At 37.2% G+C, this 15,516-nt stretch overlaps 3 protein-coding genes across 5 annotated transcripts in view; 2 read left to right on the top strand and 1 right to left on the bottom strand.

Annotated features, from left to right (window-relative positions):
- atrxl (ATRX chromatin remodeler, like) overlaps positions 1-877 on the top strand; it is a 23,508-nt gene extending 22,631 nt beyond the window's left edge. The window contains exons 33-34 of one of the 2 annotated variants that reach the window (XM_079870468.1): positions 213-269; positions 376-877. In XM_079870468.1, the coding sequence (XP_079726594.1) occupies positions 213-269; positions 376-552 (234 nt within the window). In that variant the 3' untranslated portion in view covers positions 553-877. The remainder of the gene's footprint in view (positions 1-212; positions 270-375) is intronic. The other variant, XM_079870469.1, reaches the window with a different exon arrangement.
- On the top strand, positions 824-10,865 carry zdhhc15a (zDHHC palmitoyltransferase 15a). 2 transcript variants are annotated; one of them, XM_079870509.1, is made up of 12 exons: positions 824-1,133; positions 1,818-1,844; positions 1,975-2,069; positions 3,404-3,524; positions 4,901-4,970; positions 5,412-5,444; positions 5,845-5,965; positions 7,947-8,079; positions 8,162-8,288; positions 10,045-10,145; positions 10,659-10,717; positions 10,808-10,865. In XM_079870509.1, exons 1-11 carry the CDS (start codon positions 944-946, stop codon positions 10,700-10,702), a joined length of 1,062 nt encoding a protein of 353 aa, XP_079726635.1. In that variant the 5' UTR covers positions 824-943; the 3' UTR covers positions 10,703-10,717; positions 10,808-10,865. The 2 variants fall into 2 exon arrangements, with proteins under 2 accessions (XP_079726635.1, XP_079726634.1); XM_079870508.1 differs by having other exon boundaries at positions 5,836-5,965.
- Positions 9,395-15,516, bottom strand: uprt (uracil phosphoribosyltransferase (FUR1) homolog). The gene is made up of 7 exons (XM_079870518.1): positions 15,094-15,516; positions 14,800-14,842; positions 14,414-14,483; positions 14,226-14,288; positions 13,950-14,111; positions 13,699-13,797; positions 9,395-11,581 (listed from the first exon to the last, which is right to left on the bottom strand). The coding sequence occupies exons 1-7, from the start codon at positions 15,339-15,341 to the stop codon at positions 11,475-11,477; spliced, it is 792 nt and encodes a 263-aa protein (XP_079726644.1). The 5' UTR covers positions 15,342-15,516; the 3' UTR covers positions 9,395-11,474.

Below are 15,516 nucleotides of genomic sequence, written 5' to 3'. Positions count from 1 at the left end.
ACATTAAAAGCAATTATTGTGTTTTCTGTGAGTTTTATCTTCTTAAGGCAGTTTTAAAGATTGGGGTTGCCCAAACCTGGGTTACACGACCCTGACCTTTATGTGAAAATAAAAATTGTCTGTATGCATCATGTTGATGCATATTCACACACTAGCCTTCATTCTGCATGTCACATTTGTTCAACAGCTCATTCATGATTTGTCTCTTTCAGGCCGCTGTACAGATCTCCAATGAAGCCGCCTCCAGACAAGCCAATCGGGACCTACAGGTACAGTTTAATCGCTAACATTTAAGGATTCTGTATTTGTGTGTGTATTAAACAGAAATTCTGCAGCTGTAGACTGCAGTGCTAAAAATCTCTCTCTTTCTCTCAGCAGGCTGTGGCTTTTCGAAATGTCGGCTATACAACCAAGAGCGTTCCTCCGACTTCACTTGCTGTCAAACAAGGCAATGCCCAACATTCTGCTGCTTTGGATGTTTATAACAACCCCAGCATCACCTTCCAGCTGCAACCCAAAGTGGTTTACTCCGTTTCAAAAGCAAATACATAGCCTGATATTGACTTGATATAAAAAAGGTCCAAGACCTATTGCTTTTCGAACTACCTCAAAACCAGTATGAATATGCTGAAATGTATCCGGCACATGTATGTCCTTTTGGGCACAATGGGGTTCAGAAGCCTGTATACAAAAAGACAGTTGTTAAGTGTCTTTGCTAACACTTTTTATGTTTAAATATAAAAAATATAAAATAATTTTGTTTTCAAAAGGTCTTAAAAGTCAGCTCAATCTGTTTTATGACGTGAGGATTGTTCTCTGTTCAACTGCTTTGTAGATGTAATCAGATAAAAGAAATAAAGATACACTTGCTTGATAGAAAAAAACCCACTTGCTTGCTGTGTCCTGTGCAGGCGCTGTTTCTCTTATTACTGTGCTTCATACCATGGACTGGTCACTCCAGTCACAGATGCTTCATAGACTCGCGTCTCGCGCTGGTCTCGCGCCGGTCACCCTGATGCTTCTGCCCGCGTGTCTGCGCCGCTGCGCGCGGCTGCTTTACTGCATCCCTGTTACGATCATTATCGTGGTTGTGATGTGGTCATACTACGCCTATGTCGTGCACTTCTGTTGGAGTGAGTAATATTTTTGCAAAATTATTAAAGTTAGTTTAATGACGCAGATTTCGTGGGATTAAAAGGCCATACGTGATATTAAAATGTAGAAGAGACCGAAGTTCATGTAACATTTTGTTTTAGCGTCTGTGTAACTCGGTGTTTTTTGTTGTTTCTCAACTTTTATAAGATGCTCCTGTATTTGACTGCTACAGGTTAAGTATCACTTATCTGTTATTTAATGTCAGAGTTACAACTACATTGCTGAGGTGTGTTTTAAGACTATCTTAAATCATGGGCGTCAGTTTTATATATATAAATAAAAAATATGTAATTCATTTGAGTGCAAAATGCTAAACGAATAGAAAACATTTTAATTCAAAACGGCAATCAATCAATCCAAAAAAAAAAAAAATATATATATATATATATATATATATATAGATTGTGTGTGTATTAGTCAGACGACTGGTCGTTGTGGGTCCAGTAGAAGTGCATTGGTGGTCAAGTATTGTAGTGATTTCAGCCTTGCAGCTCATGTCATATTGGTTAAATTGTGGCTGTTGCACTCCCTGGTCTCCCTCTTATTTTGGAAAGTCATTGAGCACCAGTTATTAATCTAAGTATTTAAAACTGTTCAGTAACGTAGATATGGCATCAGATGTTATAACTGATGAATGACTCTTGTTCATATTTGTGTGCCAGTCCTGCTTACCTGTGCAACGCAGAGAGGTATGAAATATTTGTGGTGTTATAAATAGTTATTGTGTGAAAAAATGCAGTTCTAAAGTTTGAATGAACAAATTTGGCATTTGCTTCCTGCTATTTTGATTGATAATTGTATATGTACTTATTCTCTCAGTGGTGTTCCTTTGCCTGTTCCACGTGTGTTTTGGGATGTTCTCGTGGTCATTTTGGAAAGCAGTGTCTACTCCACCATCCTCTCCTTCTGTGGAGGTACAGTAGCATTAGAAATGTATAGTTCTTAACCAAAAAACAAGTTCCTCCCCTGACTTCTGGAGAATGGTCGTCTATGGCTTTTTGCAAATGGTACAATCGTAACGGCATGTTTTTTGTACACATCATAGAAAAGACTTTTGATGTACCTATCTTGGAGTACCATGTAAATACTATAGTATATAAATTAAGGACAGTAGTATGACTATATTATACCATTGCTGCAGGACTGTAACCACCATAGACATTGAGGGGGACAAGTCCCCCCAATAATCAGATATGGTCAAATTGTTATTAGGATAAAAAAGTTTTAAAAGTTAACATTTTTAGGCTGGTCTGCCTTAGTGGTCTGACAGCACTTGTCAATGTCAAAATGATTGAGATGGCCAATCGAATCAAAGAAGGCAGGCTTTACTGACCGCAGAACATGAATTACAGTGTGTGGGTTTTTTTTTTTGGTTTTTTTTTGATAGAGTGCAATGTAAGTAGCTAACTATTTAATGTTTGACTTATTTTTTTACTATAGAAATGTTGAATGGCCAACAGTAATATTCAGTGATGCAAACTACTTGACTTTTATGCCAAATTGTACTGTTTGAATAAAAAAATACAGGATTTCACATGATTCATGCAATTTATAATTAAATGTGACAAGACGAGGAACATTAACAAAGCCGTTTTGGCACATTAGGCAAAAATACTAAGAGGGAATGTGTATAATAAATATTTAGAAATAATTTTTAACTTATAAAATTTAAAGCAAAACTCAAAGCCTATCTTTTTTCTTTGGCTTTTAATTGTAGTTGATTTGTGCTGTCTGTTCTGTAATTTATGTTGTACATGGTGTTAAATGTTGATGATATTTGATATAGTGCACTGCACCTTGGTCAACATTTGTTGTTTTTAGTGGTGCTATATGTTGAGTATTATTTGAAAATAATTCAAATAGATAAATTCTAGTTCTTTTTCTGTTTTTGTTTTCTTTATTCCTTTAAATCCCTAAAAATCCTTTAAATATTTAAAGGAACCAACCCCCAACCCCCCCAAAAAATTAGTTTTCAGGCTTGCATCAATGTACTATAGTACACCCGCAGCCAGTACTTTCTTTGCAAGGGGAATTTAAACTCTTCACCATTTCTGCTGGCTTTAACCTCACAGTTAGAAGAGATGAGTAGACTTGGGCTCTTACGGGGGTCAGCCCATCCACTTGCAAGTTATTCAAGTCAGGCATGTCATATGTGACAAATGAGCGTAAAAGAAACCCCTCTCCCTCTCAGAGCACCGCTATCTAATTTACTAATTGTGTTTGTGTGTGCTTGGGTGTCTGTGTTCAGTTTCAGCTCTCCTCTTCAGACTCGATGCTCTTTGAGCAGGAACATGGCGGTATGGAGAAGAGTCAGATTCTTCTGGAAATCTCCCAGAAGCTTCCAGTTCATACACGTACAGCAACCGGAGGTCAGGAAACCTGTCAGTGCTATAATGGAGAAACATGACAATGTTAAGTAAATCAAATCTCCAAACTAAACTGGACCCACTCCAAATGTAACTCGATTCACACTGAACCTGTAAACATTAACCTGCATCATGTAATTGAGGGAAGACACTGAACTCTAGATTACTCTAGACACACTGAACCTGCAATTAGTGCATTTTGAATGGCTTTCAGTGAAAAGCATCTGCATCATGTTAGAAGGTTCACTGCATCAGTGTTCCCTTCACTGCTTCGTAAGAGAGGGGAATCTGATGCCTGTACTGAATACTCAGCACTGTGGCAAAAGAAATTATATTCCAGGTCTGTGTCTTGGGTTTGCAGTCTGATTCACAAACAGTGACTATTATGTGTCCGTTCTTTTTAGTGAATCAAAAAAAGAAATGCAGCCGTATCAGTGTAGCTCAGATCCTGAACCAAATGGCTCTTATGAGCTTTTTGTTTTATTGAATATTTCAAAAGACAAGTTGCCATTTTAATCAATATCAAACGCTGCCTTTATTTTCAGCTTTAGTAGAGAGAGAATTTCTACCATATAGATGCATGATTAAATAATAGATGATTAAAACTGAAATACACCCAAATTAATTGGAAATCTGGAATCAGATTGAATTGGAAAGTCTGTATCAATACCCAGTCCCACAACAGACTGACAAACAAAATGATGTTACTTGCTGAAAATCTGAACAATAATGATGCCGACTAACTGAACACAGTTATACTGAGTCACACTGGTTTGGTGAAATGTAAGGATAAGAAAATGACGACGAAATATTCTTTTTAAATTCATTTTACTTTAATGCAAAGTAGATCAATAACACCAATGTGTCAACAACAAACAAAACCAATAAACGTCTTTTTTTTAAAGAATAAATTCCAGCTCACTTACCAATCAATATGGTAACACTTTAGTTTAGGGTCCAATTCTCACAATTAACTAGTTGCTTATTGGCATGCATATTACTAGGATATTGGCTGTTTATTAGTACTTATAAAGCACATATTAATGCCTTAATCTGCATGACCATATTCTACATACCATAATTCACCCAATACCTTAAAAACTACCTTACTAACTATTAATAAGCAGTATTTAGGAGTTTGAAGCAAAAGTCGTAGTTAATAGTTAGGTAATAGTGAGAATTGGAACCTAAAATGAAGTGTGACCTATATATATATCCTCCAAGATTTTTTGTTAACTAATCTAAAATGATCTTCTATTATAAGATATACAACATAATGAAAACATAACAGTCTCTTATCAAAAAGGAATTCTATTTTCCTAAACGTTGGAGAAAATGTTATTTATTCATTTGATTGCTTGTGTGTGTGTTCATCTCAGCTATCAGGTTCTGTCATCACTGCCAATTGATAAAACCAGATCGCTGCCATCACTGTTCTGTCTGCCAAATGTAAGAATTGTTCTCTCTCTCTCTCTCCATTTCTGTGTGCGCATCAGTGCATCTCCCACTCACCTACACACTCTTCCCTTAATGAAAGGGAGAGATGCTGAAATGTGATCTGTGTGTGAGTGTGTGTGTGATAATTACAGGATGTTGTTGTAGCGCTTGGTCACATTTATTTGAGCGGACACAGTGAATCTTCTCAAATGAGTTTCAGCTCCGTGTCAATATCAGGTTCCCTGCCTTTGATTAAAGTCCAGGTCTGAGTGTCTGTGTGAGAGCGAGTGAGTGCAATGGAGAAAAAGAATGACTGTGTGTGTTTGTGGAGATTTTGAATGTGTGTGTGTGTGTGTGTCTGATTACACTAGGGTTTTTATTATTATTTAATGAGAATAGTTCCTGTGGCCTGTGCACTTCACTCCTGCGGTCTGTCTCTCTCTCTTTTTGTAGGTGTGTACTGAAGATGGATCATCATTGCCCCTGGTTTGTAAACTAAATTCAAATGGACCCTATTTACTTGCTAAATTCTTGTTTCTGTTTATTGTGAATTACTTATTGGTGTATTTTATTCTAAAGAATAAATAATCTTTGTAATCTATAGTTTAGTAATGGTTAATCAAAGGTTAGTAACTTACTTTTCCTGTAAACATCTTTTATTTTCAGCTGTTGTTGCTTAGTCTGTGAAGGCTATTGGATATTGAAGCCAAATATCTACTTAGATATTTAATTAGCTTTCATTCAGGAAGTAAAATGGTTATTTACGTTCACTGAAAAGACTTAACATGTTACATTTTGTTTAAATGAGTAATGTTGCCATTTTTAAAAAGTGACACTTATTCTCCTCTTCCGTGTGTGTGTTGTGTGTTGTTGTGAGCATGTTCAGGCTGAATAACTGTATTGGGTTCTCCAACTATAAGTTCTTCATGCTCTTCCTCCTCTACTCACTCCTGTACTGCCTCCTCATCGTTGCAACGGTTACACCGACCTTCATCCAACTGTGGCTGGTGGGTGACTTTTTTTTGTTGTTGCAAGATTTACATGCACTTTGAGTGGTAGTGAGTCACAGATTTTAAATATTAATGAAATATCATTAAAATATTTTAAATATACTCAGAATTTTACACACATTCTACAACCCCACTCCCAGAAAAGTTGGGATATTTTGTAAAGTGTAATAAAATGAAGAACCTCTGATTTGTTAATTCTCTTTCACCTTTATTTTACTGGTAAAAGTACAAAGAAAAGATTTTCAATGTTTTCAAGTGAATTGTATTCTGTAAAGATGGCCAAATTTTGATTTTGATGGCTGCAACACACTCCAAAATTAAAAGTTAAAAGATTATAAAATATACAAGTTAAACTTTTGAAACAGCCCACAATAAGCTGGTGAATTGGAAATAGCTGAGGGTATCTTGATTGGGTATAAAAGGAACATCTCAGTCTTTGCTAGCAAAGATGTGTAATGGCTTACCACTCTGTGCCAAGTTCATGAGAGAATTGTCAAACAATTTAAAAAATCACATTTCTCAATGCAAGATTGCAAACAATTTGTCCATACATAATACTGTGAAAAGATTCTGGGAATCCAGAGAAATCTGAGGCTGTGTAGGGCAAGGAAAGAAAACCTCTGTTGGTTGTGCGTCACCTTCAAGCCCTCAGATGGCACTGCATGAGAAACTCTGTTAAATACAGCCACATGGGCTCGGGAGTACTTCGGAAAACCGTTTTCGCTTTACACGCTCTGCTGCTGCATCAAGAAATGCTTGAGTCTCTGTTACACAAGGAGAAATACATCAGATCAATGCAGAGATGCTGGTGAGTTCTCTGGACCCGAGCTCATCTCAGATGGTCTAAAAGACAGTGGAAATGTGTGCTGTGGTTTGATGAGTCCATGTTTCAGCTTGTTTTTGGGAGAAACGGACATTGGGATCTCAGTCGCAAGGACAAAAGGGACCATCCAGACTTTCATCAGCGACAGGTGCAAAAGCAAACATCTGTCATGGTATGGAGGCGCATCAGTGCAAATGGCAGGGGTGACTTGCATGTGTGTGAAGGTATCACTGACGTGGAGGCGTATATTGGGATTGTACAGAGACATACACTGCCATCAAGATGACATCTTTCCTGGGAAGCAAGACAATACCAGGCCTTATTCAGCACGTGCTTCATCAGAGTGGTTTCTAAACACCATAGAGTGGATGTGCCGGACAGTCCAGATCTATCTCTTATTGAAAATGTATGTTGTGCAGCTGTCTCGTATCATGCGAGATTGGGCAAAAATTCCACTTGCAGAATGTATTGTATTGCATTGCACTTGCATTGTATTCTCAGTTCCCGAACAATTAAAAAGTGAAATTAAAAGGAAAGGTGATGTGACACAGTGGTAAACATGCCTCTGTCCCAACTTATTTGGAGTGTGTTTCAGCCATCAAAATCCAAATTTGTTTATATTTACAAAATACAATTAAGTTCATCAGTGAAAACATTGGAAATCTTTTCTTTGTACTTTTGTCAGATAAATAAAGGTTAAAGAGAATTAACAAATCACAGATTCTTAATTTTATTGCATTTAACAAAATGTCCCAACTTTTCTGGAAATGTGGTTGTAATAAAGTGTTTGTGAGTAAATTTGATATACAACGTTTTATCTTTTGCAGTATAATGAATTCTTATTTATATAATAATTTGGTAACACTTACAATAAGTTTTCATGTGTTAACATTAGATAACGACATACTAAACATGAACGAACAATGAACAATACATCTACAGGAATTTTTAAACTTAGTTGATGTTAATTTCTACATTTACTAACACATTTTTCAAATCAAAACTTGTATGTTAACATTAGTTAATTTGCTGTAAACAAACAATGAACTTTTTTTTTATTAAGAAATGCTATGAAAAGTATATTGCTCATTGTTAGTTCGTTAGCTTCTGCATTTACTAATATTAATGGGACCTCTCTCTCTCTTTCTCTCTCAGGGCAAACTGTTTGATAGTTGTGTTAAACTGCACGTCTTGTTCTTGACACTGGTGTCGGCCATGTTTGCTGTTACCCTCTGTTTTTTGCTCTTCTTCCACATCTGGCTGCTCGCCAGCAACAAAACTACTCTTGGTAAAACCTACATTTCACATATGCTCATTATTCGAATGAGGTTTTGTAGGCGTCATAACATCTCTGGCTCTCTTTCTCTCAGAGTGGTTGTCAGTCCCCTTTTTTGCGGATGGACCAGGAAGTGAAGCATTTGATGTGGGTGTCAGGGCAAACTTCTTACAGGTGTTTGGAAAGAAAAAGAGACACTGGCCATTTCCAGTGTTTGGCAGGTCAGTATTAAGCAGTAATCACCATTGATGGCACCCATAAACAGCCTTCAGATTATAAACACTATTTTTTGCAGAATAATTAAAAAGTGACAGTGAAGCTTTTACAATGCAACAAAAGACTTCTATTTCAAATGAATGCTGTTTTTTGTTTTTTTTTCTATTAATAAAAGATTCCTGAAAAACTGTGCCACGGTTTCTACAAAATATCAAGAAGAACAATTGTTTCGATAATAAAAATGACTCTTCAGCACCAAATCGGCATAATAGAATGATTTCCAAAGGAAAGCTTTGCTATTACAGAATAAAACCGATGTGTGTATAAATACAGTACTGTGCAAAAGTCTTTGGCATGTTAGTATTTTCAACAAATCAATTATTTTAAGCCAGTTATTTATATCTTTTGCTTTAGTGTGTCAGTAGGAAATATCAGTTTGTATTTCCAAACATTCCTTTTGCCATTAATTGTAATAATCCAGTGAGATTTTTGCATGCACAAGCAGTCTGACAACAGCTGGTATGATCTGATCTCACCATCATAGAGTCCATCTGTGATTATATGAAGAAATAGAAAAAACTGAGACGGACTAAATCCAGAAGGACTGTGGCAACGTCTCCAAGACGCTTGAAGAAACCGACCTGCGCAAGTGTACCTGGGACAAAAGCTGTTTTAAACGCAAAGGGTGGTCACACTAAATATTGATTTGATTTAGTTAATAAAAGTTAATTAATAAAATCTATTTATGGCATTATTTTTGAAAGCATCCTCACTTTTCACAGTACTGTAGCTTTGCTGGTCGGTTTCTTCAATCCACTTGGAGGCATTGCTGCAGTTCTTCATGTATTTACAGACAGACTCAATGATGGTGAGAACAAATATCTGTGTGGAGCATAACGGATTCTCACTGGATTATTACAATTAATGGCAAAAGGAATGTTTGGAAATGTAAACTGATATTTCCTACTGACACACTTCAGCAAAAGATATAAATAACTGGCTTAAAAGTCTACGACTTTTGCACAGTGCTGTGTGTGTGTGTGTATATATATAGCAGCTATTTTAAATTGCAATAATATTTCACAATATTACTGTTTTTTTTTTTTTTTTTGATCAAATACACAGCCTTGGTGAGCCTAAGAGACTTAATTAAAATTGTATATTAATGCTTCCTGTCATTTAAATTGCTGTTGGCAATACCACTCAAGCCTGGTCTTTCAGTAGTTAAGGGAGTTTTAGGCATTCTGCTTCGTTTTGCCTAAGTAAACTGCTCACTCATGATAAAATCACTGTAAGCACAGCCATGAGAATGAGAAACATGTCCCAATAATAACATTTTCCAGTTTTCAGATTAAAATGCCAGTTTTGATGAATTTCCAAACTGCATTTCCTTGTTAAATACTGGCATTTCGCTGTTTAGTAAACAGACATTTAATTTAAGCCACCAGTCACAAACATTTAAGGGCCTGGTTTCACAGACAGGGTTTAAGATTAAGCCAGGATTAGGCTGTTCAATTACGACATTTAAGTAGCTTTTATAAATGTTCCATAGAAGAAAACATCACTGGTGTGAATTTTGAGACAAAAAATTGGCATTGACATTTTAAGATCAGTTATAACAGCTCAAACATGCATTTTAGTCTGGATTATCTTAAGCCTTGTCTGTGAAACCAGCCAAAGATGTGATTTCTTTTGATTTAATGCCACATCACAGATGCCATAGCTTATGTTTACCAACTGTTTCTTTTATATCCATCACAGTCAAGGGGATGGACATTCATTCCCCTTGAGATGGCAGATGTCGTCTCGCAGTCCTTCAGTGATAAATGGAAATGGGCATTGTGTCATGGAAGGAACTGTGGGTAAGAAATATATTATCTGAATCATATTTCAAAATTTAACAAATTGGTTAATCAATCCAAGTCATGTTTCCCGGTATAGAGAGAGTCATCTAGTTATGTGTCAGCACTGTAGTCAGAATGGTTTGGTAAATCTTTTATTTAGAGGGAGACTGAATTTATCCCAGTTCTCACGCTGTCTCGAAGGTGATCTCCTCTCTGCTTCTGTCATTAACTTAAGTGTGCTATCACAAAGAGTAGGATTACGAACACACATCCTCTAAAATTCCCCCAGTAACTCTAAATAGTACTCTGAATATTCTTTTTTTTTTTAATTCTCAGAAGTAACTGGCAGTTTAGGAGAGAAATGAAAGGAATCTTCTGTTGTAATACAAAGTTTAGATTTTTGTAATTTAGAATTTTGGGAAAAGGTTCAGACTCCAAGTGTATACTGCCCCCGTGAGGCCAATCTAGGGCTGCACAGGCTAATCGAAAATTCTGATTTGAGCCATTTGTATCATTCTGTTCTGCCACCAGTCTCACCTGAGGGGGTCTCCGTTACCATAGCAGTGGATGATTAGAAGTCTTGAAATTAGGTATGAGAAATGCTTGTTCTGCATTTTCAGCAGTGTTCAAATGAAACTAAATGAAATCCAAATAATAGAAACGTGTTTTTGTCTTTCTAGGTTAACGGAATGTGTTGTGTGACATTGTCACAGTGAGGTGATTTTAGAAAGATCTCAGTCACAGGTTAAGCTTACAGGAGTGGCGGCCGGCCCTCGGGGAGAACAAGGGGTGAGGGTGAACACCTGCCCGCATGCTCAGTTTTCACCTGGAACACTTCCTAAGGGAGCGATCAGGTCTCCGAAACCTCTTTTACTGATCAGGGTGTGAGAGCGCTTTATCAGGTGTCCTTGCTCAGCGATAATCTTTTAAATTCAATATTTTTGTGCTGAAATGTAGTGGTTTTTCTGTTGTAGGATTGGATTCTAGCTTTACGGTGACACTATTAAATAGTGTCTCATAGATGAATTGAATAACACATTTTATGAAAATAAAGGCAATTCATTTAATACAAAATATTTTTATTTGTAATTCTTTTATTTGCATCATTCTAGAGTGTTCAGGAACAGTCTAGAACACAGTTTGTTTTAATCCTGGTGGTATCATGGAAAAGCACATGTTTTTGAAAGATCACTTGATCCATTTGCTCACATTAAACATGGATAAATACATAACCAATAAAAATACAGAGGCCAGCCCTGATCAACCAATCTCACACTCAGACACTTGCTGTGGGGCTGGTCAGGCTTCAGATGAATCCAAATGAACTCGTGTGGAATTGGTGGTTTGTCAGTCTGTGCCGAAATACCTCTGGCCGAAATGTGTCGGAGCGACAGCATGAACTTCAGTTGTCAGTATTGTGATGTCAGGAAACTCCTGAACAATGGACCGTGCACCTGCACACATACATTGCACAATTTAAAAAATGGACTTATATGAAGAAAATCAAAAGTGACATTAAAGACATTTATAATCTTACAAAAGATTTCTATTTCAAATGCCTGCTGTTCTTTTGAACTTTTAATTAAAGCTGCAGTCCGTAGTTTTTCCTCTTTGTCGCCATCTCTGTTTGAAATCTGCAATTGCAGTTATTCGCAGAATTATCAACTTTACGTGGGTTGTGCCTCGGCACAGCACGGATGAATCCCAATGTTTTGAGGAGAGCGTGCGGCTGTCAGTCACCGCGCAGTGTGGAGACTCATTCGACCAACATAAGAATTTTCACCGGAAAATGTCGTCTGAACAAGTAAGTAACATCCACTTTTGTTCTGAACAACTAAGATTAAAAAAGCATTGCAGTTAATCACGCTGATTAAATCTAATGATCGCTTATCATATCACGCCAAACCGTGCAAATTATACTTTGTTCTCAAATTGTTAATGTTAACAACATCAGCATTGCGTGACTACATTTAATGCCCTTCAGATATTTATCGTTGTTTTCGCATGGGCCCGGTTGCAGTCTTTTTTTTCTGTAGCCACTCCTAAGTCTTTTGCATTTTACAGTGGGAGAATCTCCAGTTGTCACTAGTGATTGTCGTTTGAACCTTTCTGGATCCGCCATCAAATTAATAAATTTAATTATATCAAGTGCTGTGAGAATAGGCTATAAATCTCCACCTCCAACATCCTCACACGCAATATAGCCTACTAGCCGGGACACCTTCTTTAAGTGTACAGATGTGACGTAATGATGCAAAGACATGCTTGAATTTCCCGCGGAAATCCACCAGTACCACTGGAACTAAAAACATTATTACAAGCTTACCATTTTGAATGGCGCTAAGGCGAGCAGATAGTTTTGAACACTGGCTGGTTATGTAGGCTACCTGTTCAAGTTTATTTTGGATAATTTTTAACCCAAAAAAGTTATGGACTGTCACTGGAGCTTTGATCAAAAAGTCCTGAAAACAAATGTTTCCACAAGCAGCACAACCATTTTCAACATTGATAATAATAAGAAATGTTTCTTGACCACCAACATCAGCATATTAGAATGATTTCTAAAGGATCTTGTGACACGATGGCTGTAATGGCTGAAAAAATTACTTTACTCTCACAAGGAAAAATTACATTGTAAAATACATTAAAACAGAAAACAGTTATTTTAAATTGTATTATTTTACTGTATTTTTTTTATAAAATAAATGCAGCCTTGGTGAGCATAAAATACTTCTTTTAAAATCATCCTACTGGCCCAAAACTTTTGAATAGTAGAGTATATCATTTATCATTTATTAAATCAAGTTACCTTCATTTATATAGCACTTTTTACAATACAGATTGTTTCAAAGCAGCTTTACAGTGATAATAGTAAATGAATGCAACAAAGATTGTTTTGGCTGTACAGCAGCTCTAGAAAAAAGTCATTGTCTAGCTTAAGTAAGTTTTTAATTGATTACTTTCCATTGTAAAAATCATTAGTCATTAACTTAGGGACTGCTTACACACCGTTTTCAACTGAAAACAGAAAACTTTTAATGCGTTCTGGCTGTTCATTTACACAACAAACAGCGTTTTGGTGTCCTGAGAACACAAACTTTGAAATGGGTTTTAAAGTGCAAGTTTTTGAAAACGTGTTTTACAAGCAGTACGTGAACCTGCGCATGTCTGTCTTTACAAAGTGACATTGCCAATTACTTGTCTGGCATGCATTATACAGCGTTTTTAGTCGTTTCCGCGTATCGTGTGAACGGGAATCATTTTGATAACGTTTTCATCTGTACTGAGGAAAAATGTTAGTCGTGAAAAAAAAAACTTTGTGTCGATGAGGCCTTCGAAGGGGATAGTCTAGATGACACGGTCTCTGCTGACACTTCAGGGTTGAGTTAAAAAGTTATTATAAATGACAGAATATTCCAAATATACAGCTAAGTTCAAATTGTTTCTCGTTTGTATGTTACCAAGAGTGTTATTAACATGTACTAATATAGATACAGACATTTATGATGTGATTGGTTTGTAAATGAGAATACAAATCAAGTCTTCACCGTTCACTGTGTTCGTGTCTTACCGTGTGGAGTGGAGAATAGACTCAGTAGTATGATATGTTTGGCCAGCAGGCCGTGTTCATTCAGCACCCGCACCGCTTCTATCACAGTGTTGCCTGTACCTGAACACATACAATAATAAATCGTCTCTTTGAATGCCATATTTGACCATTTTTAAATCCAGATTTCCCCCCAAATCAGTGCAGAAAATGCAAAAAATCGCTCAAATTCCACGTGGGCTGGCTTAATGCCTTGTTAGAGGTGAATTACTCACTGAGAATAGGGTACATGAGCAGAACTTTCCTTCTGCTGATGTCAGGAGGAAACTTTGCATAGTAAACTTTGGCCTTTTGTGTCTCCTCATCACTCTGGATCAGAATCTTCCCAATACGGATTGACCTGCAGCAATCTCTCAGGCCTTGCTCCATGGCCTCACCTGCTCACATTAACATATGCGTTTAAGTATAAAAGGCATGCACACTAAATAGGGCTGGGGTTTTTTTCACCATGGCTGTGTGTGTATGACTTTGTGAGAAAGAAAGAGACTCACCACTCCTCATGATGCTAACCCCACAGTTTCCCTTTTCAAATTTCACACCCTCATATTTATGCCCTGCATAAGGAGTATAGAATGAAACTTTGAATTTGGACAAATTCAACAGCTGATGGCAGCAATGCCATGTTCATATGCAAAAGGAAGAGGGGAGGGGGGGGTAATCACCATGGTGACAGGCTCACCTGTTGGTGTGGTTACAGTGCATTCACTGTATGGAAGCTGATTGAGACCCTCTTCCACCACTAATCTTATCTGAGAGCAAAACAAACAACCAATCAGAATAGGGAGTAGCAAACCAAATACAGAACATAAGAGTTGACCTACTAATTTGACAATACAAAAAAAAAAAAAAAAAATCAAGTTTTGATTCTTTAATGAATATAGTCAAATAAAAAAAGCAATCAAGGAATGTGAAACGTAATTAATCAACGATACATTCACTTTGTGTTGATTGCAAAATTTCTTGTGTGAGCTGCCTTTATTTACAAGGTCTTTATAAGAATAATGGCTGGTTTAGTAGGATATAAGACAAGACCACAATTCTTTACCATTTTTTGGTGATGCTTACCAATCTATCGGCACAGAACACAAAATCACCTCTACTGGTAGTTCTGGGAGAGAGAGAAGAAGAAAAGTCACTATGTGACAAACTATTGCAATATACATGTTGATTGATGTGCAACCAAATGACATGAGGCTATATCCCAGTTTATTCCATGGACATTTTAGATACATTCTGATAAGTTACAAGTTTATGTTCCTGTACACATGAAATTATATACAGGTGCATATGGTACAGATCTGGCCTATGGGGACACGCAATGTGCACTCAATCTGGTTAAAATGCGGACTGGAGACTCACTTGTCCCGAATGATAGTCTGAAGTTCTCGTATTTGGTCATTTAATGGCAAGAGTTTCAGCTGAGGTCCTATTTGTCCCTGGATGTCGCTCATGGTTTGGTTTTCACACGGTTCCGTGTCATCTTGACAGGTCTCGGCAGCAGCGCTACTGCGGGCGAAGCGGACGTGCTTCGCGGCGTGTTCGGGGCTTTCACTGTTATTCAGCTGCTGATTATGGCACGGCATCTTTTCGATAAGATCCGTTTCCATAGGACTAAAACCACAAGAAGGAAACACTACACGAAACCACCTGGTCCACTTAAATGATGGCTGTTCTTTTCAACTGATGAGGTTTTCAGTGATCCACTATCTCGCCATGTCTATAGCTGAGCGGAGGAGACGCATGCTACATGACGCACGCTCCCGGGAACAACAACCTGACGTC

The sequence above is a fragment of the Squalius cephalus genome, assembly GCF_949319135.1.
Source record: "Squalius cephalus genome assembly, chromosome: 5".
In the NCBI taxonomy this organism is placed as follows: Eukaryota; Metazoa; Chordata; class Actinopteri; order Cypriniformes; family Leuciscidae; genus Squalius; species Squalius cephalus.
This window is presented reverse-complemented; position numbering and strand designations above follow the sequence as displayed.